The sequence below is a fragment of the Babylonia areolata genome, chromosome 4, assembly GCF_041734735.1.
Source record: "Babylonia areolata isolate BAREFJ2019XMU chromosome 4, ASM4173473v1, whole genome shotgun sequence".
NCBI classification, from domain to species: Eukaryota; Metazoa; Mollusca; class Gastropoda; order Neogastropoda; family Buccinidae; genus Babylonia; species Babylonia areolata.
In genome coordinates, this window is record NC_134879.1 from 32,587,768 (window position 1) to 32,614,840 (window position 27,073).

The window sequence follows — 27,073 nt, forward strand, 5'->3', positions numbered from 1 at the left end:
TGGCTCGTACACATTTCTCCATGATTCAATATTGATTCGAAGGACATCTCACAAAATATGTCAGGACAGATCATAAGATCCAAGGACAAATACGTCCAGCTTGATCCACTGAAAGCACTCAAACTTTCACCAGAGATACTGATACCTTGGAACAAGATGCGTAGCCATGTCACAAAGGCTGTGAGAAAGATCCCACGACAACTCACATCAGACAAGGACCTTCTCAACTCTTCATACCAAACCTTCCAAAGAACAAACCTTGGCAATTCTGAGAGCAGCTCATGAAATATACAGACGCACACAGGATACTCAGACTGTTGGAATTATAAATAAGATAACACACAAGGACAAGTTAAAGGCTAAAGGACCCACAGCCTGTTGTGGCCATCTGGGCAATGAATGCATATCAACAGTATCTAGAGCTTGGCACTGGATGGATGGGGTTGATCCCCTCCTTCCGCCTGTTTTAACCTCCCCTTACCAAAGTCAGGAACCCAGTCACACGTACCTAGACTGAGTAAATTTGGAGGAAAGTGCCTGTCAAAAGGACAACACCATGCCAAAACAGATCCTAAAAGCCTGGACACTAGATCAGAATTCTATCGTCTGACTCTTTTGGCCATGGCGTCTCCATGCAAGGATAGTGAGCATGGAAAATTATCAGGCCACACGACACAGAACGAACAAAAAACCTCCATAGTGGTACATTAAGCAATAACTTCTATGCTATCCCCACCCCTAAACTCATCCATGGTAAAAAAAAAATTAAAAAAAAAAAATCATTTTCTTGAGAATTGATATTATATCCCAAGAGAGTGTAGTCGGCTGGTTCTGATGGGAAACCACTGTTATTAAGTATTATCCAGTGAAATCTGATCACATCAAGACTCACCCCTCAAACAACCCAACATTCACCGAACCAAGACCGAAGCCCTGAACAACTTGACCTGAAGGGTGCTAACAAACAGGTTTTTAAACTCTTCTCTGATAACACTGCTGTCCAGCTGACCCTGACAGCACAGTGAAAACCAACAGATCATCCAACACAACTCCTCTTGCCTCCTCGTCCCCCTGACCGCCACGGGACTCCTGGAACTTTTACTGGGACCAGTCATCCCACAACAAGAGACTCTCCACTTGAGGCTCTAAGCTCCACCCACTTTACCTGGCAAGCAAAGACAGAGTGACATCCGGGTTCACCTGATCATGGGGTCGGCCACATGCTTTTAGTATCATCCAGTTTTTTTACAGTCTTCTCGTCTTGGCATTGGATAGGGTAAGAAAATAACACCATTTCTTTTTGGGGTAACTTTGGCAGGCTTGCACTTACAATACCAGTTATTTTGGTTGTCTCATATTTCTTTTCCGCTATGTTCAAGCCTTTGTATGTACTGGTCTCTCAGCCTATCCAGAACTCTTGCCTGGCCTCCTTCAGCTAAGCTGGTTGGACCATGAGCCCTGCTATTTGTAAGGTGGCACACGATTGGCTGAACTGCAGTCATGTGCCAAGGAAGACTGACAGAATTGAAAAGGTCTGTTTCAGCTGTGGTGAGATTTCATGAAGGGAATTCTGGTAACGTTCACGTTAGACACATCACAGGAAAACTGATCACAAAAGATATAAATCTGGAGTCTGACAGAAAATTCCACAAGAAATAAAAAACAAAGAAACAAAAAAATATCACATGAGATTCAGTCGATGGGAAACAACTCAGTGCCCATATAAAAATAAAAAGAAGAGAAAAAATTGCAGTGCAAAATGGAGGACAGGAGTGGGGAACACACACACACACACACACAGAAACAGAACACATAGAATGAATAAAAACAAGCAATCGAAAAACAAATTAATCTCACAGGGGTTATAAGAGTTGTTCACTGGGAAAGCAAGTACAACTCAAAAATCTCAATCCTCAACAAATCACATGGAATCTCTGATAAAATCTCTCACAATACAGCAGGCAACATCAACAAACTTAAACACTTACATCCCTATTTCATTTCCACACATTGTGAGGCAATGAAACATTTCAAGATACAAACTGACATTCGTATACTGCAACCCCTAAAAAAGGGTCATTCAATGACAATGTTTTATCGTTTAATGTTATAATTCGCTCTACCGTCTTTTTAGGAGGCATGGGCGACCTGTCATGAACTCATCTCATCACTATTACAGGTGTCTTTTTTTTTTCTGGCACACACATATGCAGGTGTCTTTCTTTGTTCTCTGACAATATGCAGGTGTCTTTTGTTCTCTGACACATACCACAGACGTCTTCACATGTCAAATGCATGAATTACAAAAAAAAAGAAAAAAAAAAAAGAGTAAAAAACCAAAACAAGACCTTATCACTATTGGCATTCTCTGCTTTAGTCACGTTTCAGACGGATATAGCAACAATAAAACATCCATCGAATCAGGCCTGACCAGCTGTGGTTTACGCTTAGGGTCAGTTCCGACATGTTGCAGGTGTTTCCAGTTTATGAATGATACCAACAATTATTTTGAATGAAACTCACAGTTCTACGCAGCGTCATACATCCCCATATCAATGCAGCATGGCCTAACTTTTGTAATAAAGAATGTCACGAAAAAAATTGTCGGAAAAAACTTCATTAGTTCATCACTTCTGTATAAAAAAGGGGGAAAAAAAACAACAACAACAAAAGGTATAGGTTTATTTAAAATAGTACTTATGAAAGAAAACTAGTTTTAATAATAATAATAATAATGGATACTTAACTTATATAACACTCTCTACAGAAAACTGCTCAAAGTGCTTTACAAAACACATAACATTCTACATCACATATTGCATCAAGTTTTCTAATAACAAAGTAATTCAATACATAAGTAAAGAAAGTAATCAAATACATAAATCAACGAAGTAATACAACAACAAAAAGTACACAGAAAACCCAAAGTCCGGTCAGTACCATCATCTTACGGTTCTTCACACACACACACACACACACAGCGGTTCATACACATCATTTTTTTTCTTCTTCTTAATTTTTTCTTCCAGTAAATAATCTTATATCTCATCTTTTTCTTCTGATATGTGATATCATGTTCTGGATTACATGTGTTCTGGTTTACATGTGTTCTGGCTTTGCCCACTTTGCAGGTGGGTGAAATAAAAAGGGAGACAAAAAGGGAAAATCAAACTGATACGTAATCTGCAAACACAAGCCAAGCATTAGAAAACCAAGGGGTATGATGAAGGGAAAGGGAGGCAAGCGTGGAAACACTTGGTATACTGGCAGATTATTTTCCTGAATTTATTTGCCCCCAAAGGGTTTCAAGGCCACAAAACAGTGGAGCCTGTGTGTGTGTGTGTGTGTGTGTGTGTGTGTGTGTGTGCGTGTGTTATAGATACATTCTACTTTTCCAAGTTAATTCACAGTGGTGAAAGACATGATCTTCAATGACAGTTGATAACAGCAAGAAATACAGTGCGAGAATCGTATCATTACATGTCACTCAAGTAAGCTGTACAGACACACACACACACACACACACACACACACACGGACACACACAGACATACAAACACACTCAAATAAAAAGAAAATGTACAAAGAAGAAAAAAAAGGTCAAGAGGGAAAGGAAGAGACTCAATAAAATGAATGTCAAAACATGTATTATCACAGTGACACATACCACTGAATGTTGAGCTAGTGTGAGAATGTCAGGAACTCACACATGCAGAGGTAGCACACACACACAAACACACACACATGCATGCAAACACACACACACACACACACACACACACACACTGCATCACACCAGCTCAAACATTGTCCTACAAGAAAAAAAAGATATCACTGTCAACTGAAAAATTCTTTCCTCAAATACAGAAAATGATTGCTGAACACAACTGTATTTTATCGTAGAAATATCAAGAATCACATTTACTATCACACAGATACTTCTTGCTGCAAGATGAAATTAAAAAATAAATAAAAATCATTAAGAGCACATGGTATCAGGATAGAAACAGTAATGTAAATAAAATGCTGACAACATGGTCCTGAGAACACAAGACCTCTGGATCAAGACCCGTGAATAGAAACACAAGAGTCTATACTTCAGGGGGTAAAAAAAGGTTAAGGTTAAACATAAATGTCCAGTAGCCTTCTATGGCCATCAGGAAAGTGAATTTATATCCACTGTGTCTAGGGCCGAGCCCAATCCTCTCCTTCCGTTTTAACACTTCCCCAACTGAATCAGGTACCCACTGACATCTGGGTGGACTGAGGAATATCTTCATGAAGTGCCTTTCCCAAGGACACTACACTAGGCCTTGAACCCAGATCACTGATGAACAACACTGGACCACAAGTCCTGTGGTTAACCGATTCTGCCATGGTGCCATAATTACTATTATTATGATGATCATCATATTTATCATTGTTATCACTGATACTTATATAACACCTATCTTCAGTCAAAACAAGCTCTGAGTGCTTTATTTGGACAACAGGCTGCCTACCTGGGTAGAGCCAACTGACAGCTGCTTTTAGGCCATCATCATTTGTTTCCTGTGTCATTCAAGCATCAGTCACACATGCACACACGCACATATAAGTATCAGAAAGCATTTTTCTTCAGAATTTTACCAGGGACAACCCTTCTGTTGCCATGTTGCTGTTGTTTTTACGTGTGTTAAGTGCAAGCCACACACCACCAAGACACACAGAGGCCGACACCAAAATCTTACCCCACCAAGCACAGTTCACAGTGATGAGACTCACAAGAAACTGAAACTTCACTGACGACCATCCACAGGATTAACTAACTCAGCCCTGCACCCCATTGTGTCCATCGAATCTAATGTTCATAATGAAAGTAAAGTAAGCCCCATAATGCACTGTAATAATCCCCATATGCTTAGCATTTAGAGTATGCGCAATGAAATAGTTTGTAACGTCTGTTTGGGTCTTGCTAGATACAAAAGGGTCTCACTCTAATCAGACTGTATTGTTGTTTAACACACATGCTGTGTTTAGACTATTGTGTTGCATGAACCTATTTTGCATCTGGCGTCAAGATTTGTCTGATTAAAATGGTTTTCAGGTTCCTACATGTGCATAAACCGTAAGGAAAGGGAATTAACTTCTGCAGTATTTCTGGATGTGCCTACATGTTTTTCGGAGGAAAATGTAAATTTTCTGCATATTTTCTGCATCAGTATGGCATAGACGCCTGTCAAAGCTGTAAATTCCCCAGGATTGAATGGGTTAAATCATTTCAAAACCTTACTTGGACTTCTATCTCCCATGCTGTTGGATGCACAAGGCAGTCTTGGGGCCCCATTGTCAACGGGTCCTCAGCCAGTTTGCTGGTGTTGACTCATTTCAAAATCTACAGCTGGGAAAACAGGATCCAGAATTGTGAGGAATTCTATAATGGAGAAGAACAAAGAACATTGTTGTATTCAAGTGATGGAGTAAAGTGTACATTTGTACGTCATCAAAAAACAAAAACAAAAATCATAGCTGTACTGTCTTGTGCCTTGTAAATCTAAAGATCTCATGACAATACAGTATTCTATTCTATTGTATTCAGACCCTGGAATGTAGTATCCCAAGAACTCAGGATCCTGGAAACAGATTTATACAGACAGGATTGTCAGATTCATACCAATAGACAGATTTATACAGACAAAATGGACTTTCACAGATATATGTACCTTTCAGTAAACCCCAGTGAGATCCAGATCATATTACAATAACTCATGGCAATACATACTTTTGAAAAACAGATCAGTCAATCAACCGATGAAATGAACCAATCAGTAAAAACAGATAACTGAGAACAGAGATTCATTCCTTTCAAAATACTGGAGAATGTTTCAGTGTTCTGCACTTAAGATGTGAAGATGACTGGAATGTGAGGAAAACTCTGAAAAGGAGTGTAAAAAAAAAAAAAAAAAAAAAAAAAAAAAAGGGCAAAGAACAAGTGTCTATATGCCTGATAGTCTCATAGTTCCGGTTCTGTGTTTCTGCCTTTCTGTCTACCAAACAAACGCAAATCTATCTGCCTGTGTGTCCGACATTTACATACCTGTCTGGTGGTCTGTATATCTAATAGACAACAACAACAACAGAGTAATAGAAGAATTCTGAAAGGATAATAACAACAACAACATCAACAGCAATGATACTAGGCCTGAACAGAATCACTGTGATCACTTACAGAATAAAGTAAGGTTAAAGTTCCCATAGCCTTTAACAGCCATAGGGACAGTAAATTCATATCCACTGTGTCTAGGGCTTGGCACAGAAAGATGGAACCCAGTCCTCACCTTGTGCTGTTTTAACCTTCCCTGACCAAAGATGGGTACCTAATCACATGTGGGTGGAGTGAAGAAAATCAGAGTAAAATCGCTTTCCCAACAACAACATGCCGAAACAGGGCCTTGAACCCTGAACACTGGATTCAGAAACCCAACGCCTAACAGATTCTGCAACTGCGCCTCCTACTGGGCCAGTCAATGAACATTTTCTTGTTCCAACCTTCAAAGGTAATGGTGATATATGCTGATTGTGTGTGTAACCCCTATGTTCCCAGCTCTCTCCTCTTCCAACACACACACACACACACACACACACACAAAGAGGACATGCACATACGAAGACACACATACAAGATAAACAATGAATGAGACTGGAAAATTACTATGTCGTTTCAAATGATTTAACTATCACTCTCCATGAGAAACAACAACAACAAAAGCATGTGGAGTGGTTTGCACAAAACAAAAAGATAAGAAAACAAATAAGCAAAAAAAACCAATAATATAGATATAATATGTGCATGTTCGTTTTTATACATGCAAGCATGTGCGCACGCACACACACACACTCACACATAAAGGGAGCTAATTCTCTACATTAGCTATGCAAGCACAAATAATTTGATGCACAAGCACACAAAGAAAAAATATCTTTCTATACAAAACAGCATGCAAATCTTTTTTTACTCTGATGTTCAACAAAAATCAGTAACCCATTCCCTACACTTCAGTCAGTCACATTTTGCTTTATCTTACAAAAATTGTTAAAAAAAGAGTAAAAAAAACCAAACAACAATACTTCAAAGCAACAGAACAGAATACAATCTTAACAAATACTATCTTAACAAACAGAATACTAAACAGGATACTATCTTAACAAACAGAATACTAAATTGAATATTATCTTAACAAAATGCTATTGTACCAAAGTACTATCTCAACAAACAGAATATAAACAGAATATCATCTTAACAAAATACTACCTTAACAAACAGAATATTATCTTAACAAACATAATCATTAAAGTCCATCATTTGCGATGAAGACATCAATGACTACAGAGATAATGCAGCCCAAAGACTGCACTTTTGATTCTAAGGAAAGAAAATTTCTTATATTGGTATCCAGAATCAGAAAACCTTTATCAGCAAATACTACTTAATTATCCAAATCAGTGCACATTAGGAAGGCAGAAACAAAAAGAAAATGATCTAAAATTTTAAAAAATAAAAGTAAGAAACTACATCACATCAAATGGAAAAAATCTATAAGATGTGATAAAACTAATCAAATACATACAACAGAAACATGTATGGTAATCAGCAAAGGAATGCACAAAATTACAATATTATTAACAAATAAGCAAGTAAATAGAACCAATTAACTCCAATATCACATACTCAAACAAAGCTTAAACAAGCCACGCCTCAAATACATACTTCACGTTTTTACCTGAGATGATATTTCAACTGAAATTAAGCTCAAAACAAAAGAAGCAAAGTAACCAACCAATCAACCAACCAACCAATCAATCAATCAGTTCAACAGCTTGAAACTGTACCAATAACTTGCAACCTGAGATGGGTTTTTTTTTTGTTGTTTTTTCAAATCAAAGATAATACTTTTATCTAGCGTTGTGTGAATCTAATGCTGTGAAGTATATAAAACATCATTTTGGGATCAATAAATGAAAACCAAAGTGACAACTGAGGTGAATCCAAACCATTAATAACCATAAAACAGCCACAGCAAGCACATAACACCAAAAATCATGACAAAAGAACAATTACAAACCAACAACAACCCAGTAAACAACAAGACATAAACAATGCAGGAAGTTGGTGGGAGCAGGAATCTTGCTTCACTACATAAAATAATTCTCTTGCTTTCAAACGGCAACAACACATCCGCAATTCAACAATAGATGGTGGGCCGTTCCCTTCAACAATCCATTCATACTATCCATCTCTTGGTTAAGGAAAAGTTAAAGGAAAAAAATTGTGATCTTCAAAACATCATGTCTGCTAAATTCTCTCTCCGACACAAATAACTTCTTCTTCTTCTCTCTGAAATAACTTCTTCTTCTTCTCTCTGAAATAACTTCTTCTCTCTGAAATAACTTCTTCTTCTCTCTGAACTCTGAAGAACCAGCCACTGTGGGCACCGTGCAGAAGAACTGTTCAAAAGTTTCCTCCAGGTTTGTCAGCTGGAGATGGATAGTGCTATGCTGATTAGGTTTGTCAGCTGGAGAGGGATAGTGCTATGCTGATGTACAACAAAGCCCTGCCCAGTAGTGGTATTTTACCTCTCCGTTCCTATCCTTCCCACTGACCCTCCTTATTCCTATTGCCAAGGACCAGGTATCACCCTCCAGTCAGGATGCTACAGTGTCCGTCAGTGGGCAAAACTTCTGTGTGTATTGGACACACATTTAAAAAAACAACAAGAACTATTAATCAAGATCATGCTGAATACAGAAACAAGCTTCCATCCTTGACAAACATCCCTTCAGGAGAGTGATCATTTTGATGTCAGTCATACCAGTATGCCTCATTGACATATTGCTGACAGTTCAAGGGCCATCAGTAAACCATTCTGAGCTATTTAATAATACTCGTCCACAAGACTGGATTTAAATACATGCTGTGTTAATTAAGGCCTGATATGTACAAAAGAAGCATTGTTGATAAACCCATCATCAGTACTGTGCTAAATTAGCCAGTCACAATTCTTTGATAATTTCCCAGAGCGGGGTGGGTGGGGGAGGTAAATATTCACAACCACAGGTTAAAATTTTTGATATGCAAAGAAAAATCACGTTCACCTGAAAAATGGAACATACCACTCTGTTAAAAGTCTCCACACATCAAATACCCCTCCCTTTTTCCCTTTCTTTCTCCCATGTGGCATGCTATTTTGATTCAAGTTTGGATCCCTTTGAGAATAAATGCCTGAGGTACTCCTTAGCTCTTCTGCAAAACAGTCATTGTTGTTTGAAGGTACATAATTCTGAAACAGTTGCTGAACAAAGATGCATTTTCAAGCTGACTGGCAGGAGTGAGCATTAAGGTTTAAAAAATATAGTTAAACGTTCAATAACCTTTTATGGGTATCAGGGCAGTGAATTCACATCCACTATCTTTGAGGCTCAGCATAGGAAGGCAGGGCCCAATGCTATCCTTCCAGCACTTCAACTTTCCTCAGCTAAAGTCAGGTACCCATTCACCCGTGGGTGGAGTGAGGAAAATCAGAGACAAGTGCCTTTACGAAGGACACAACACCATGCCACAACAGGGCCTTCAAACTGATCACTGGTGAACACTGGATCAGAGGTCAAATGCCTAACCAATTCTGCCATGGCCCCTCAAGCGAGCATAATCACACTTTTAGGCTGACTGGCAGGAGCGAGCACATCTATTCAAGTTGAAGTGGTTGGGGTATGTGTGCACTTCAATAAAACTCTGTCCTTGTATATCAGCATGTCTCTGTATATCAATCTGTCCTTGAATATCAAGATGTCCTTGTATATCAAGAAAAACCAGTGTAAATAAGTAATCATTGCACGAGCTCCCATAAGCAGTGAATATATATAAAAAAAAAAGCTGGCAAAACTGGAACAGGACACTCAACATAGCAAGTGCCATTGCATCTGAAACACAATGTGGACAACGGCAACTGCAGAAAAATAACCCACAGCATGTATAAAACTAATACACTTACATCACGTCTTGCAATCAAAACTATTTCTTTGTGGATTGATGACCAAGCTGCAACAGAATCATTGAATTATGAAAACTGGCATAATATGCATTGTTCAAAAATGATTAAAGCTACAGTGTGCAAAAATATAAATGATGGATGTAGTCATTTTCAAAAACGAATAATGAACAGACTTCCATTCAGTCAGAGGAGGGGAAGATGGGGGAAGAGGGAAGGGGAACAAAAACCTTCATGGAAAAAAGCCTTCAAGAAATGTTCTTCTACCAAACTGACCAGATCACTATAATATTTGTCTGGACTAAATACAATCCGTCATGACAAATAAATTTGGCAGATCTAATGTAAACTGCATGTGGCTATGTGTGACATCCGTCATGACAAATAACTTAGGCAGATCTAACGTAAACTGCATGTGGCTATGTGTGACATCCATCATGACAAATAACTTTGGCAGATCTAACGTAAACTGCATGTGGCTATGTGTTTATCACATCCTCTGCACTTGACCCACCTACAGCACCAGCACCAACTACACACCTGTCCGCAGTGCCACACACACTTCACAGCCTGGACACGACTTAAGTTATCTACCAACCAACCCAGAAAACTAAAATACAGAAAACTAAAAACTATACACACAATTCTTCATTTACAACACAAATGAGTGACAAGATTCTGTGTGTATCACCACCAGCACTACAAACATCACTAGAATCTTTCCCTGAACCAAGGACTTCTGTAACAAAGAAGGGTAAAATCTGAATAAAACTTTTTTAATACAAGAAACAACGTGGAACCTGGATGAGAACAGATAAAAAAGCATGCTTGCACACAGACACACACAACATACATGCACCCAGGCATGCACACACATACACACACACTTAATACTCAATATACATATAATCACCAGCTGTTTGTAAACAAAAATAAGGAAAGCAACAAAGTAACTATCATCTTTGGTGTAACTAAAATAATACAGTTTACATTGTATAAAATTACTCAAACAAAATATATTTTCGGTTTCTAAAAAAATAATAATCTTAAACTGTCTGACTACATATGACTATATCCATACGGTTATGTTTTCTTGTTTGGACGTTGAGAACTACTGATATGTACACAAAAACAATTTCCAGTATAAGCAAATCTTATCTGGGTCACACATACACATGAAGCTTTGCTTTCAGAAACCTTTAATCCAAAGACAAATCTAATATACTGAAATGAACTGAAAGACATGATCTCTAAAACAGGAGAAGAAAACAACAAAGAAAGAAACTGGAACTGAAAAATTCAGGAATTCTACATGGTAACCTCCAGCAAGACAAAAGGATGTAGTTTGGGATGACACAAACACTGGCTTGTGGGGGTGTGTGGGGGTGGAGGTTGGGGGGTGGGGGGGATAATTCACAGCTGATGTACTGAATGATAAAAGGGGACAAGAAATAAAAGACGAAAAGAGACCTGAAATTCTCAAATGCATCAAGGATCCAACACATAGGAAATGCATGAACATGTACACAAATGTATTCCAAAATGTACACTGCACATATACATAGAACTCAGAAGGAAAGATGAAAAACTGAAGATTACACGTATATGTATACAAACACACACACACACACACACACACACACACACATATCTGTGCACAGGCACACACACACATGCATTCAGACAAACAGAGACGTGCACATTTCACTGGGTTCAAAACTCCTTAATCTGTTTCAGAGGCAGTGAATCCATCCATAACCATATCAACTGCTGCAAGTGGTGCCAAACTGGTGACATCAGCTGTGTTGAGTGATGACACCTTGGTACCACAGGCCTGATAGAAATGTTTGGTCACCAAGAAACCCCACTTTCTCACCAAAGGTTTTTGTTCTGAGACAGCACATACACAGCATCTTGTATAACAGGACTCACTCCTGTTAAATGGAGGGATAGAACTGCTCCCTGCATAGTGGGTCAGGTTCAAACCTGCTAGGTCTCCAAGCTGAAAAAGTTGCTACATTTAAAAGAGGAACAGTGTATGTTACCCCACCTTTCTGATTAGGAACCCAGGAAAAATATGCGACCACTGGAATCTGTCTTCAATCACTGAGATCCATCACTCAACTGTCACTGATGTGTCAACAATTGCTCCAACAGTATAACAGCAGAGTGAGGAAATCCAGGAGTGAAGTGCCTTTCCCTAGGACGCAACACCATGCTGAAATGGAGTCTCGAACCCAGATCACTGACGAACACGGGGTCATAAGTCTAACCAGTTCTGCCTTGGACCCTCCAGCACATGTCTCCAACGCAATAACTACAACCACAAGAAAATTAACTGGAATCCAAACAACCAGTGACGCACAATGAAAATGATCCAACATACGTCAACAATTCAACTGACGTGAAAGCTACAGGTGACACTGGAACAGCCAGTTGCTCTACATGCTACTTAAAGAACAGACCACCCTGTGATGTCACAGTCAACTAGCTAGCACACCAACAGTTTTCAAAATGAAAAGATGCAGTCCACGACGACTGTCAAACAACCTGTAAAACCATTGCCTTCAAAGGAAAACTCTTTTATCCAAACAGTATCACAACTAGAATGAAAAATCTTGAAAAGTCTTTTAAAAAATCACATTTTAAACAAGCTGTATGCTAACCTATGTATCGCTCTAAAACTATAATTCTATTTCACAACAATCCTGGCAAAAAAAACTAACAAAAGAAAAACAGCCCCCAAAACAAAACTCTTCATCGCATTCATACAAATAATTTCAATGTCACCTATGAACTGCAAAAACAATTAGCATTTCCTACAGACACAGCCTCTGAGCTGTGACACTGCCGTCATAAGATAAAAAAAACAACAACAAAAACAAACAAACAAGATCTCAGATCTGCTGTTAATATACACATGATGATGGTACAAGATGGCATGTTCCATTGGCAGGCTAGGACTGGATGGAAGGGAAACAAAAACGTGGGGAAAAAAGTTCTGAAAAATGGGATGTCCCATTCCTTTAAGTAAACTGTACAGTCAGGTTCAGTTGGTCTCTGTCACCTATAGCCCAATGCTCATGTCTCTGATCAGCAAGTGGTTATCATCCACTGCCAATGACCCATGGCTACAATGTCTTTTTAGTCCTGTTGCATTCACTCTGTCTACAGACGAACACTGGAAACAGTTTCTCTATGAAACAATGTCAATGCAAGAGGGTTAAACACAAGCCATGTTACAAGAAACACAACAAAGACTTTTTGTCCACCTCCCTACTCTACAACTACCAACCAATCAGCTTTTCTCCACTCACCAAACACACGGACTACGCAAGCTCATGACACTGCAAACTTCACATGGTAGAGGTGTTTGATGATGCAGCAGGCGAGCGAAGAAGAAGTCAGTCCCTTTGATTCGTGTAGTCTGCAGCTCGGCTGATTTTGAAGGTGATGGCTGACTTTTCAGATTTGCCAAAACCATGTTCCCCTGTTGTCCAGCACAAAGAGTTCTCCGTCAGGAACATCAGAGAATGCCTGTGTCTTGTCCTTCAGTGTACAGCACACCATGACGTGTGATCCACAGTGTGTGTTGACAGGAAGGTGGGTATGGAAGGTTAAGAAAAGGATTAAAAAATAATAAAATAAAAACACAACAAAACATTTCAGACATGCTTCACTTTTCCCAAAATTATACAAGAGTTGGCAAGACAATGAATGCCACATCATCTCTGATGACAAGGTTTCCACAGTGTCAACAATCAATGCTCATCAAGGGGACTTGGCAACATCACCTGACTGTATCAAAGAGGGTGGGGGAAAGGTGGAGGAAGCTTAATACCTGTCACAGCCAGTTCCCCGTGGCCTATATGGCCATCTCCATGCTCCCCACACCTGTGTGACACATCACCTCTCAGTCCATACCTGTCATCTCTTTTCCCCATACCGCTGTAACAGACCATCTACCTGTTCCCCACACCTGTCATAGACCATCCCCTAGTTCCCCTTACATGTAAGACCACCCACAAGTTCCCCTTACCTGTAAGAAGACCACCCACAAGTTCCTTTTACCTGTAAGACCACCCATAAGTTCCCCTTATCTTTAAGACCATCCACACGTCCCCCATACCTGTAAGACCATCCACACGTCCCCCATACCTGTAAGACCATCCACAAGTTCCCCATACCTGTAAGACCATCCACAAGTTCCCCATACCTGTAAGACCATCCACACGTCCCCCATACCTGTAAGACCATCCACAAGTTCCCCATACCTGTAAGACCATCCACAAGTTCCCCACACCTATAAATTTACCCACAAGTTCTCAATACCTGTAAGACCATTCACAAGTTCCCCACACCTATAAATTTACCCACAAGTTCCCAATACCTGTAAGACCACCCACAAGTTCCCCATACCTGTAAAATCACCCAATACCTGTCACAAACCACCTCCCAGTTTCATGTAACTGAGATTTCCCTGTTTTTTTCCCCTGTGTCCCCCATACATGACACCGGCCACCTCACAGTTCCCCCCACGCCTGTAAGACCATCTCCCAGTTCCCCCTAACTGTGAGACCATCCCCCTGTTCCCCATACCTGTCACAGACCACCTCTCAGTCCCCCACACAGCTGCAGTATGACCACCCATCCCCTCCCCACCCCACCCCACCCCAACAACAGACCTCCACCCCCCGGCAGTCCCCCTCAATCCTCCTCCACCTCCAGGTCTGACGAAGTCTCCACCTTGTTGTCGATCTGCACACGGTAGTGGTACTTGGCCACGTAGCGCACCCACTTCTCCGGAGGGTTGGGGTTGTCCACCGAGATGGATCGAACCTGCGCCTTGGACACGGTGGTGGCGGGCATGTTGAACTCCACGTTGACCCACTCCTCGAAGGTGTCCGGGATGTCATCGTACTGGCCCAGGTCCAGGCGCAGCACAAACAGGTGGTTCTTGTAGGCACCTGCAAGGTGTGCACACAGAGAATGGGAGTTGGGAATGGGAATGATTTGTTTGTTCAGTTAGGCCTGAGCCCCAGGTGGGTGGGGAGTGGGGGTCACATGAACATGATATAACACAGTGAAACTACACAAGCATGGACAGTCAGAGAGAGAGAGAGAGTGAGAGATCCAGTTTTAACAAACATATGGATATATACATACTCTCTCTCTCTATCTCAAGTTTCAAGTTTTAATTATCCTTTCACTCCTATTGGAGTATGGAGGATTACTACAAAATAAACTTTTCATGCCCAGAACAAACATTTCCAAATACACAACAACGTCACATAAATGTTGAAAAAACACAAATGTCTTTTAACTCAAGTATAACTAGGCAACATTTGCAAATCTAATCATCTTACTTACAGTTAAAATGACTTTTTTGCCTCCTCTGAGCATATTACAAAAATTAAAAAACTGATTTTGGAGACAAATATTTTTTAGGAACACATCTATTTCATAACTGATCATAATTGGGACATTACACACACACACACACACACACACACACACACACACACGGACTTCTTTACACACACACACAACACACTCCCCCCCCCTCCCCCCCCCACACACATACACACATGCACACACATACACATGCACATATATATCAAAATCTCCCACCACAGCCTGAAAAGTTTCAGTATCATTTTCAGATTCCAGGTGGTGTCCAAGCTTGTGAACTAATCTATATATCTGTTAGATCAATCAATCAAAAACATTTTTAATCCACACAGAAATCAACTCATCTTAAAAGAAAAAGGAACACATACCTGACCTTATATAAATAAACCCAACACACTGGTCAGGGTTTTGATAGCCTACCCTTGGTTTGTATAAGACATTATGATTAACATAAAATGTAATAAAGTAAACAAACAAAATAAACAAATAAATAAACACATAAAAACATCATAAAATGAAAGACATCTAGAAGGCAAATGACTGAAATAAAATTTCCCAAAAAAGGTTGAGAGAACCTTGAAAACAGATTCTTTTCCAGAAAACTAACATTCAAAACATGAGGGAAAAAGAAACTTAAGAGCTAAGAACTTAAAGTCTCCCAGGAGAAAAAAAAGCAAGAATAAGATTTGTTAGGAAAAGCTCAGAACCAAAAAATTATTTTAATATGTCTTGAGATCTGAGAGCTAAGAAACCATGTCAGAGCACTCAAAGAAAAACAGAAGCTGCATTTGGATCTGAAGAAAAAGAATGACAATGTTCAGAAAACTGATGATCCCAGTAGGGATCCCTGTAAATTTGAAACCTGAATCTTTCCTTCCTTTACTTTCTTTCTTTACTCTATTGTCTCCCCCCCCCCCCTCACTCTGCTAACAGAATGAAAACTGAGTTTCTGCTTGCTTTTGTTTTTATTTTGTTTTATCTTATTGATGTAATGTGTTTGGAAGTTTGCTTAAAAGAACAAAGGTAAAAGAAACTTTGTCAAGACAAATGGGACATACCCATGTCACTAATACACCAAAAATTGCCCCTTCAGTTTCAGAGGCTTTTATGAATTGCTGCCACAGAGAACACACACACACACTCGCGCGCGCGCGGGCGTGCGCGCGCATGCACGCGCACACACACAGAGATAAACACACATGCGTGCACACACACACACACACACACATACATGCACATTCACACATGTATACACACAAACACAACACACACCTCTCCCCCTCCTCTAGATTGTATTACTCTTTTTTGTCACAACAGATTTCTCTGTGTGAAATCTGGGCTACTCTCTTCAGGGACAGCGCACCACTACACTGACAGCACCACCCTTTCTTTTCTGTTTTTATTCTGCCTACAATTTTATTTGTTCTCCTATCGAAGTGGATTTTTCCACAGAATTTTGCCAGGAAGAGGCAAAGGCCAGAAAGTCACGGGCAAACAAGCTCCCTGACAATGATATGTCCGTCTTTGTCTGCCCCAACTGTCAGCGAACATTTCGTGCGCAGATTGGACTATTCAGCCATCTGCGCACTCACAGATAGATTCATGAGCATCCCCTCCCCCCCACCACCACCACCCTCCCCCCATCCCCCAGCTGGATGACAACGATGGTCATCATCGATCTCGATGGACACACACATGTAAAAGGATCCAGTGCAACAAAAGGACTGTCCCTGGCACACACCACCACACCCTCCATCCCCCCAACAAAAAAACAACAGAGTATGACTGCCGACATAAGAGGGGGTAAAAATGGTCATACTTGCCCACTCTTGTATACATAACAAGTAAACGTGGGAGTTGCAGCCAATGAATGAGGTCCCTAGCCATGTCTTTTAAAGTAAAATAAATACTTTTTCAGAAAGAAAAAAAAGGTGGTGCTGAACTCAAGTGGTGTGCTCTTACCAGGGAGAGCAAATGCAAATTTCACACAGAGAAAATAATTGTTACAAAAAAGCAATATTATACAATAAAAATACAATGAAAAATATGATTCAATGCAACACAATAAAAAGTAAAAACAATAAAAATACTATACAATATACAATAAAACTACCCCTCCCAACCCCCCAAAATACAGCATACAATACAAATACAATACAAAGTAAAATATGATACAATATGCAATACAATATACAATACAACTACAATGTAAATACAAAACAAAACACAAATACCTTGATTCCGTTCAGGCAGTCTGGGCACCCTCCACACCACACTGCGATGCAGGTGTTCGTACTTTGCCGTTCCCGCTGAGGCCTCCATGAGGGCTGGATTGAGCAGTCCCTGAGCCATCATGGTGATTCTCTCCAGGCCCTTGATCTTCCCTGGCTTGCGTGTCATCGCCTTGAACGACCCGTACTTGAACTTGCGCTCGTAGCGGAACAGGTAGATCCATGTCTCAGGGATCTTGAAGTGGATCTCAATGTCCTCGCAGGGAAACTGTCCGCACTTCTTGCTGAAGGCGTGGTACCCTGTGACCAGCATGTCACAGCGGATCTCAAAGTGACGATCCTTCATGATCTGCTGCACCCGAAGCTGAAGAGGCAGCTCGCGGTTCTCTCGCGGCCTCACGCGGAACCGAAGCAGCTCAAACTGGCATGCGTCGAGGGGATGGAAACGGATGTTGTTCGTTTTCTCGTAGGTATCCAGGTCAACGACGCTGTGGAATTCTGGGTCCTCTATCCTGATCCAGTCCTCTGTCTTGACGGGGATGATGTCGTGGCGACCCACCACCTCCTTCCCCTTGCGGGTCCGGTCATTGATGCCCAGCTCGCATGCCGGCATGCCAGTGAGGAAGGCGAGGACGAACATGCGCACGCGCGCTTTCTGGTTGAGGGTGTGTCCGTCCCTGTCAATCACAGCTTCGTACTCGTCCCACACCTCTGCCTGCAACTCGTCCTTGTTGTAGGTCAGCGTCTTCTCTCTGCGGGCATCCAGCTTCATGAAGGCATCTTCCATTTCCCACACAAAAGAGCGGATTTCCTCCACGTCCAGACTGCCAAATTTGAGGAGTTCTGACACCTGCGGCGCGTGATCCAACACCATGGTCGGCTTGGGCTTCTTCACAAACGAGGGGGTGATGCGTTCCGGCTTGATGCCGACGCGTTCCCGGTAGAAGATGTACTGGACTTTGACCGTGTGGATCTTGCCGTACTGATCAAACTGCTGCACGGTCAGTTCCGACACGGAGTAGCACGGCTGTAGTGGGAGCTCCTGAAGGACGTCACCCTCGCAGTCCTCACTCTCATACACCTTCAGCACCGGGCCATCCTTCAGGGGAACCAGCTTCACATACACTGTCTTCCAGTAGCGGTTCCCTGCCAGCTTCTTCTTCACCGGCTGTCGCAGCATCAGCTTCCAGTAGCCCTTGGTGAAGGTGGGCCGGAAGGGCTCCAGAGGCTCCAGGTTCTCCTCTTCCTCATAGCTGCTGCTCTCTGAGGACATGGACTTGAGGGGTCCCCGCGGCTCCACCACTTCCTTGGGCTTCTCTTCCATCACTTGGAAGCTGGCAAAGTTCTCTTCAGGTGGGGATTCCTTGTCGAAGGGGTTTTCTCTGCTGGACATGGGAGGGGACTTGGGGCGTTTAGGGGGAGGGGGAAGAACAGGAACAGGGCCAGAAGCACCGCCTTCTCTCTTGATGGGTTCCGCCTGGATCTTGAGTTTGAAGCCTGTGCCTTCATCATCATCGTGATGATCATTCCCCAGTTTACTGTCAGCCGGTTCCCCTGTCCCTAACAAATCATCACCTCCCACAGAAACTGCTTTCTGTGTGCTACTGAAGGGGTCAAAGGGGTCAGAAGTTTGGGACGCCTCTGCTGGAGCAGAGCTGTCCTTCCCTAAAGCGTCCAACTCCTCAGCGGAAGCCACAAACAGCTTGTGGAAGTTGGCAGAGGGAGCGGAGGCAGAGGTGATGTTCTCAAAGCTGGCGGTGAGGAAAGGATTGACAGACTTCAGCAGTCCCCCTCCCCCGTCCGTGCCGTCACCATCTGTCGACACAGTGGGAATCGCACTGGCTGTGAACAGGTCGTTTTCAAAAGGGTTCACATCCTGGGAGGATGCCCCGGGCCCGGCAGTGCCCCAAATACTGTCAGTGTCCATCTTTGGGCCTGCTGAGGTCTTGGAAAAGAAATCATCATCAAACTCTGACTTAGTGTGAGAGGCGGTTTCAGCAGCATTTTCAGTTTTGAACGGGTTGTGTGATTTGAACTTGTGGGCAGAGTTTGTCCTGTCTGATGACAATGCTGGTTCTGATAATGGCTGGTGCACATGTGGATTGGCATTTAGATCTAGAGACGTGGAGTCCGATGTGACAGGCATGGCACAACCAAAGGGGTCCAGGTTAGAAGCATTGTCCTGGGACGTGCTGCCCACACCAGACAAACTCGTCATGAACGGGTCAAGGCCTTTTGTGTTGTCAACCTGTGGCTTCACTGTATGCGAAACATCAGTGTCTGCTTCGTCCGATTCCACAATGGTAGCAAAAGGGTTAAAGGCATCAGGCTTCACCATTGTCACAGTCTGGAAGGAGTCAGAGCTGAACGGGTTCCTGGACAGTGGCTCGGAGCTGACGTTCTTCCGCTCTGCCTCCGCCCCCCACTGGAGGAAGTCGTCTACCAGGCTGCGTGCCAGACTGGACACAGCTGTGCTGTCCGACGCCAAGCGGCCTTGCTCCGCCAGGAAGTCAGGATCGAAGGCCACAGGGCTGGAGCACAGCGACGACTGGTTGCTGCTGAGGGCTGTGGAGGACCCCATGAACCAGTCGGTGCTGGCACCGTCCACCCCACCCCCTGTCTCCCTGACAACCACAGGGTGCGCCAGGAAGTCGTCCAGTCCCAGCAGGTCCTGGTTGACGATGAAGGCAGACTGCTGGGGGTCGGCTTGACCCGAGGACGGCTCCACAGCCAAGCCCAGCAGGTCCACCTCCTCCACACTGGGGTCCACTGGTGTCGAGGGTGGCACCGGCTTCTCAAAGGCCAGCAACTCCAGCTGGTTCTCCTGGTCCATGCTGACGAGGCGGCTGCTGCCGGAGTGGTGGTCCGACGAGCCGGCAGGGGTCACGTGGAAATGAGGCAAGTCTTTGATTCCCGAGATCAGTGTGGACAGTTCACTGTCATCTTGGTCATCACCATTGTTGAAAAACTGACCGTCCTCGCTCTCTGTCCTCAAGTCAAAGGCGTTTCCTTCGGCTTCGTCTATTGTGGCGGCATCGTCTGCTCCGAGGTTTGTCCACTGTCCATGGGTCAGGTTCTCCTCATCATCATCGTCTTTCAGCTGGTCATGCCGGGCTGGGGAAATTCGGCCTGAGGGAGAAACCCGGCCTGCAGCTAGCTTTCCTATGTTCTGCTGAGTCTTCAACACATTCACCTTGATGCGATCCTGCATCTGAAGGAAGGCCGACCATTGCTCTGACTTTGGCTTCCCTTGCTCATCCAGTTCTTGTAGGTCACTGTCTTCATCAGCAAGGTTTTCTCTGGAAGGGGATTTTGAGGGAGATTTCGCTGGAGATTTCGACGGAGATTTAGCCCTAAGCTTGGCACCCTCTTTGCTGGCCTTGATCAGAAAGCCCAGACCTTTGGCAGCTCTGGATTTCTTGCTGAAGAGTCCGTGCTTGTGAGGGGAAGTGTGCTTGCTGCTAGAGGGGGAGGATGAGGATGAGGGCTGTGTGTCTGGGAAAGCCTCACTGGCTGTGGAGGGTCCCGCTGCCTGGCTGCTCTTGAACACGTCGTCACCTGAAGGGGGAGGGGAGGGCAGGTCTTTGACAAGGTTGGATGATTCATCCCATGACCCAGTGGACATGACGATGCGTTAGCCTTTGTCTGGAACACACACACAGTGATGTGTTAGCCTTTGTCTGCAACACAAACACACAGTGATAGGTTAGCTTTTGTCTGCAACACACACACACACACACACGGACACACACACGCACACACACAGTGTGGTGTTAGCCTTTGTCTGTACCACGCACACACAAAGTGAGGGGTTAGCCTTTGTCTGCAACACACACACAGTGAAGTGTTAGCCTTTGTCTGCAGCACACACACACACACACACACAGAGTGATGTGTAATCCTTTGTCTGCAAAACACACACACACACACACACACACACACACACTGCTGTGTAAGCCTCTGTCTGCAACACACACACAGTGATGTTTTAGCCTTTGTCTGGAGCACACACACTCACAGTCTGTGCTAACAGGGTGTACTGATCAATGTGAAAATAAAAATGGAATGAAGGATGGATGGAAAGAAAGGAGGTGGATGGAAAAATGGAAGGAGGGGGGGATGACTGAATGTTTAGATTGATGGACAGGTGAAAGGGAGGATGGACAGATGGCTGAATGGATGGGTGGAGAGAGGGAATGAATGAATGAATGATGGATGGATGGATGGATGGATGGAAGGATGGAATGAATGAAGGATAGAAAGATGAGTGGATGTGTGGGCAGATGGATGGATGGATGCAAGGAAGGGTGGATGGACGGAAAGAAGGAAGACTGGATGATTGTTCTGTGAATTTCAACACACAAGAATCCTTCGGCAGATGGACAGACACAAAGCTGGAGGAAATAAACAAGACAGACTATAATGTGAGAAACAAACAGTTTGAAAGGAACAGGAAATAAACAAGACACACTATAATGTGAGAAACAAACAGTGTGAAAGGAACAGGAAATAAACAAGACACACTATAATGTGAGAAACAAACAGTTTGAAAGGAACAGGAAATAAACAAGACACACTATAATGTGAGAAACAAACAGTTTGAAAGGAACAGGAAATAAACAAGACACACTATAATGTGAGAAACAAACAGTGTGAAAGGAACAGGAAATAAACGAGACAAAATATTGCAAAAACAAACAGTGTGAAAGGAACAGGAAATAAACAAGACACACTATAATGTCAGAAACAAACAAGACACACTATAATGTCAAAAACAAACAGTGTGAAAGGAACAGAAAATAAAGACAGAAGTAAAAAAAAAAAAAAAAAAAAAGCTGGCTAATGGATTCAAAATCTATTTTCTGGTAAAAGACAAAGATGTAAACCTCTGTACTCAATCCCAGCCCCTCTTCCTTTCCAACTCTCTCTCTCTCGTCTTTCTTTTCTACTTACTGAAGTTAAAAAGCTGATGCATAAATCTCTCTCTCTTTGTTTCTCTCTTACTTCCAACTTCCTCTGAAAGATGGTGTGATGGTTGCTCTCTCTCTCTCTCTCTCTCTCTCTCTCTCTCTCTCTCCCATCTCAACCTAATTTTTTCATAACATTTTTTTTCATGTGTACATGTTTTCATGTGGACAGGCTGGTGGCCTTTGCATTAAATTTCCTGGTGCTTTTTTTGTAATTCCCTCTCTCCACCCACCGCTTTCCAAGCTGCACAGCGAAGATAACATTTGTTTCCTGTTACAAATGAAGCCAAGGCAATGCATACACTTGCAATCCATAAATCTTTGTCTGTTTTACATCAAGAAAAAATGTATCTAAATGTTAGCTTCTTTATTTTTTACCTTCCAAACTCACATGATTTTATTATTATTATTTTTTTTTTATGGTTCTCTAAAGAATCACAAAACATGTCTCAAAACATTTTCTCTCTGTTCTTTCCTTTTCTGCATGGGAAAGAACCATAACGACTTCACAAAAAATGAAAGACTACTTCATAAAAGCAGAAATGTTAAATAAAAAATGAGAGAGAATTAAATCACACAGGCTGTATATCGTCTACCACTTACCTCTCATTGAACACACAGACGGCTGTTTTAGGCATATGTGCACCACGAACAACTTGTAAAATGTGTTTTTAAAAAAACAACAACACCTTTCACCCAAAACTTTACAGTTATTCAGTGGATTATAAATGACAGCTGTTGTTTTTCATTGTTTAAGAAAAAGAAAAAAAAAACCCAAATAAATACAAGCACACGAAAGCTTCTCTGGTTATGTGTTGCTGATTACATTCACAGCGTGTAGCACTGTTTGCCAGAAATTCAGCGTCGTGTCACCGTGACCCTCAGAAAATAACTGCTGTGCAAGTTCCAAGGTGGTTCTTAACTATTTATCAACTGTGTACATCATGCCTGATTCTCACACCCACCCACCCCTTCTCTGTGTTTGTATGTTCCTGCCTCTAGCCATCTACCTGACTGACCACACCCTGACCAGCCCATTGAGTTTATGTGTATAGGTTGGGCATCTGCCACATTTTTCTTTATATCATATCTATCTATCTATCTACACACACACACACACACACACACACACACACACACACACACACACACACAGATAGATTGATTGATAGATAGCTATGTTATCACAGATTTACATAAGCTTATATTTGGGCCAACAGCATAGTGAGAGCTCTATTATCAATGGTTTCCCCATTACAATGGGAAGTCATTTACAGCTTAGTCTTTTGTGAAGGTCTATGACTCTCGAACTAGGAGGCAAGATTACACTGGTTCTTAGTGCTGCAGCCTTGGGGGCTAGTTGGCCTTTGGGAATCATACCAACCCAGACTGTCCTAAAACTGTCTTGGCAGAGAGAGAGTGGGGATGTAACTTGGGCAAGACACTCTCCACTATAATCAAATTCTAGCCCAGATAGTTGGGACAGTAGTTACCTCCTATCATACATACATACATACATTCTCTCTGTTGTTTATTTCTGTCTCTGTCCATCTGTCCGTCTGTCTTTCTGTCTCTACCTCTTCCTCCTTCTTTCCTCCCTGAACAGTCTTTTCTGTCTGTTTCTCTATTTATCTGCATCTGTCTCTCCATGCTATGTCTTTGTAATCTCTCTCTAGTTATTCTGCTGGTTTCCCCTGTTGGGAGAAAATGTGTCAGTTCCTTTCACTTCTCCTTTCCATTACACCCCTCCCCCCTCTTCCCACTCCCACTCTCTTTGGACTTCCTCCTTTTGATCCCTCCCCCCTCTCCTCCTTCTTTTCTGTCACTGTCTCACACTCCTCATCCCCCCATCCCAACCCAACCCCTCCATTCTCCCCTCCCCCCTTTGCTCTCTCTTACTGTCACTTTCTCTCATTCCCCTCATCTCCACGCACCCCTCCCCCACTCTCTTTCTCTCTCTCTGTCTTTATGTGTGTGTGTGTGTGTGTGTGTGTGCGCGCGCGTGTGTACGTATGTGTGTGCGTGCATCACATGTGCGTGCGTGCATGCATTCTTTAATTTAACGTATTTTCACTTTGAGTGTTAATAGACATAATATTAGGCGTGCATGCGTGCGCATGTGTGTGTGTCTGCGCGCGCGCGCGCGTGTGTGTGTGTGTGTGTGTGTGATATCATCCTGTCTCCCAGTGTCCGGCAGTGAGCCATCATTACAGAGGAAAAGAGACTTCCTTAAAGGCATACCCCACAGGATATATGGCCGAGTCAGCAGAACACAGAATCCCCCCCCTCCTCACACACACACACACACACACACACAAACCCCACTCCACAGCTTTCCCCTTCCGCTCTCTCACTTAATCTCCATCCGTGGCCTTCCTCCTTGTCACTCCCCCTCTACCCCTCCCCTCCACCTCCTCTCTATCTCTCAAGCTCCTCATCCCCACCCGCACTCTCTCTCTCCCCTCTCTCTCTCTCTCTCTCTCTGTCTTTCTGTCCCTTTGTCCTTCTCTCTTTCTGCCTGTGAGATCAGCCTGTCTGACAGTCTCTGGGGACCATTACACTCACAGTGGAAATGACAGACTTTCCTTTAGCAGTGTAACCCCCCACGGGATATATCGCAAAGTCAGCAGAACACAGCGTCCTCCCAGACCCCTCCCCCACCATCTCCCTCCCTCCTGTCCCCTCCCCCACCTTCTTCCAGACCTTCCACTCACTGACTGCCCACCCGCAAACCTTCACCTTCCCCAGCCCCTCTTCCCAGACCTTCCAAACCTTGTCGTCCCTGATCGATGACCAAAAAAAGGGGAAGGATGAGTGAGTGCCTGCGGGAATGGCCGGGAGGGGGGTGTATGTATGTGTATGTATGTATGTATGTGTGTGTGTGTGCGCGCGCGCGCACGCGCGTGCGCGCGTATGTATGTACATGTACGAGTTTGCTGCATGCATCCGCAGTGACGAAGTGGGTCGTTGATTAATTCCCTCTAACTACCCTTAACATGGAGAGCCTTCACGCCTGGAAACTTCGACTAAAGCCTACCTTGGAGGCCAAAGAGCATGAAAGCTTGATGGGAGGCTGATCCATGCAGCTCCTTAGCTCTTTTGATAGAATAAAAGCGGAGGGGGACAAAAAGCAACCACAAATTAAAAAAAGACGCAAATCTAGGGGGGAAATCCCATGAGAATTTCCCCGCTCCCCCTAAGACTAAAAAAAAATATAAATAATTTTCATAACGAGGGGGCGGGGTATAATTTTTTGTGAACCGTATGCGATTTTCCTGTTATGTCCACATTTTTTGATCGACAACGGTATAAGGAAACTACTACAGCAACAACAACAAAAAGCCACTGGTAAACCTCAGTTGGAATTTGATGAGGAACAGACAAGTAAAGTTCTCTCTCTCTCCCTCTCTCTGTGTCTCTCTCTGTTCTGGGGGAGTGGGAAAACCCACTGACCTCACAATCAAGACGCCGTGTGTGTGTGTGTGTGTGTGTGTGTGTGTGTGTGTGTGTGTGTGTGTGTGTGGGTGAGAGAGAAAGAGAACTGGAAACAAGCAAGCATGCACACAAATAATTATATACACGCACACGTGTGCATGAACACACATGTTTGTAGGTGTACATGAACAAATGCATCCACACACACACACAGACACACACAGACACACACACACACACAGAGAGAGAGAGAGAGAGAGAGAGAGAGAGATAGAGAGAGAGTTAGACAGGAACACAAGGATGGGAAGAGAAAGAGACAGAAAACTGGAGACACTGACAAAAAGTGTCAGAGGCACAGAGAGAGAGAGAGAAACAGAGACAGAGACAGAGGAAACAAAATTTTATTTTGCGAGGTTTAAGGAATAAGCACAATAATTATGTTGTTGCTGTTGTTTTAAATAAGGCCCTCTATAGGTAAAGAATACTGAATGTGAAAAAGAAAAGAAAAGAAAAGAAAAAAGAAGAAAAAAACGAAAGAAAAAATATTCCAAACAGCGTTAAATACACGACTTTACATAAGCATGCAGAGAACACAAAGGAGCGAAGGAAAGACACACACAGAAACAAAGAGAGAAGAGAATGAGAGACCAGTACAGAGAAAGAGAGAGAGATAGACAGAAGACAGAAAAATGGTTAACAAAGACAAGACACAAACAGACGAAACAAATTCTCGTCATTTCATCCCTACCCACCCCAATCCTCCCTGTTTTGAACGTACGTGTGTTAAAAGATACCCAACTTTTGAGATCAGACGTAAGAAATAAAGACCAGAAAACAAAACATAGCAAAAGAAGCGCGAATCATTATGCCGTCCTTCAAGCCAAAACCGTAGAGCTGAGGAGGGGGGGCAGGCAGAAAGAGAAATCTGAGGAGGGGAGAGGGAGGCAGGGAGGGGGGTAAGGGGGGGGAGACCAGTCGCTGGGAGGGCTGAGACACTGAGACA

General features: G+C 42.9%; 1 protein-coding gene across 1 annotated transcript in view; it reads right to left on the bottom strand.

Moving 5' to 3' along the window:
- Window positions 1-14,732: 14,732 nt before the first annotated feature.
- The window catches only part of LOC143281440 (uncharacterized), a 50,719-nt gene continuing 38,378 nt past the window's right edge, over window positions 14,733-27,073 (bottom strand). Inside the window, exons 2-3 of the mRNA XM_076586652.1 lie at window positions 17,672-21,313; window positions 14,733-14,992 (exon numbers count right to left, since the gene is read on the bottom strand). Coding sequence (XP_076442767.1) covers window positions 14,733-14,992; window positions 17,672-21,293 — 3,882 coding nt within the window. The 5' untranslated portion in view covers window positions 21,294-21,313. The remainder of the gene's footprint in view (window positions 14,993-17,671; window positions 21,314-27,073) is intronic.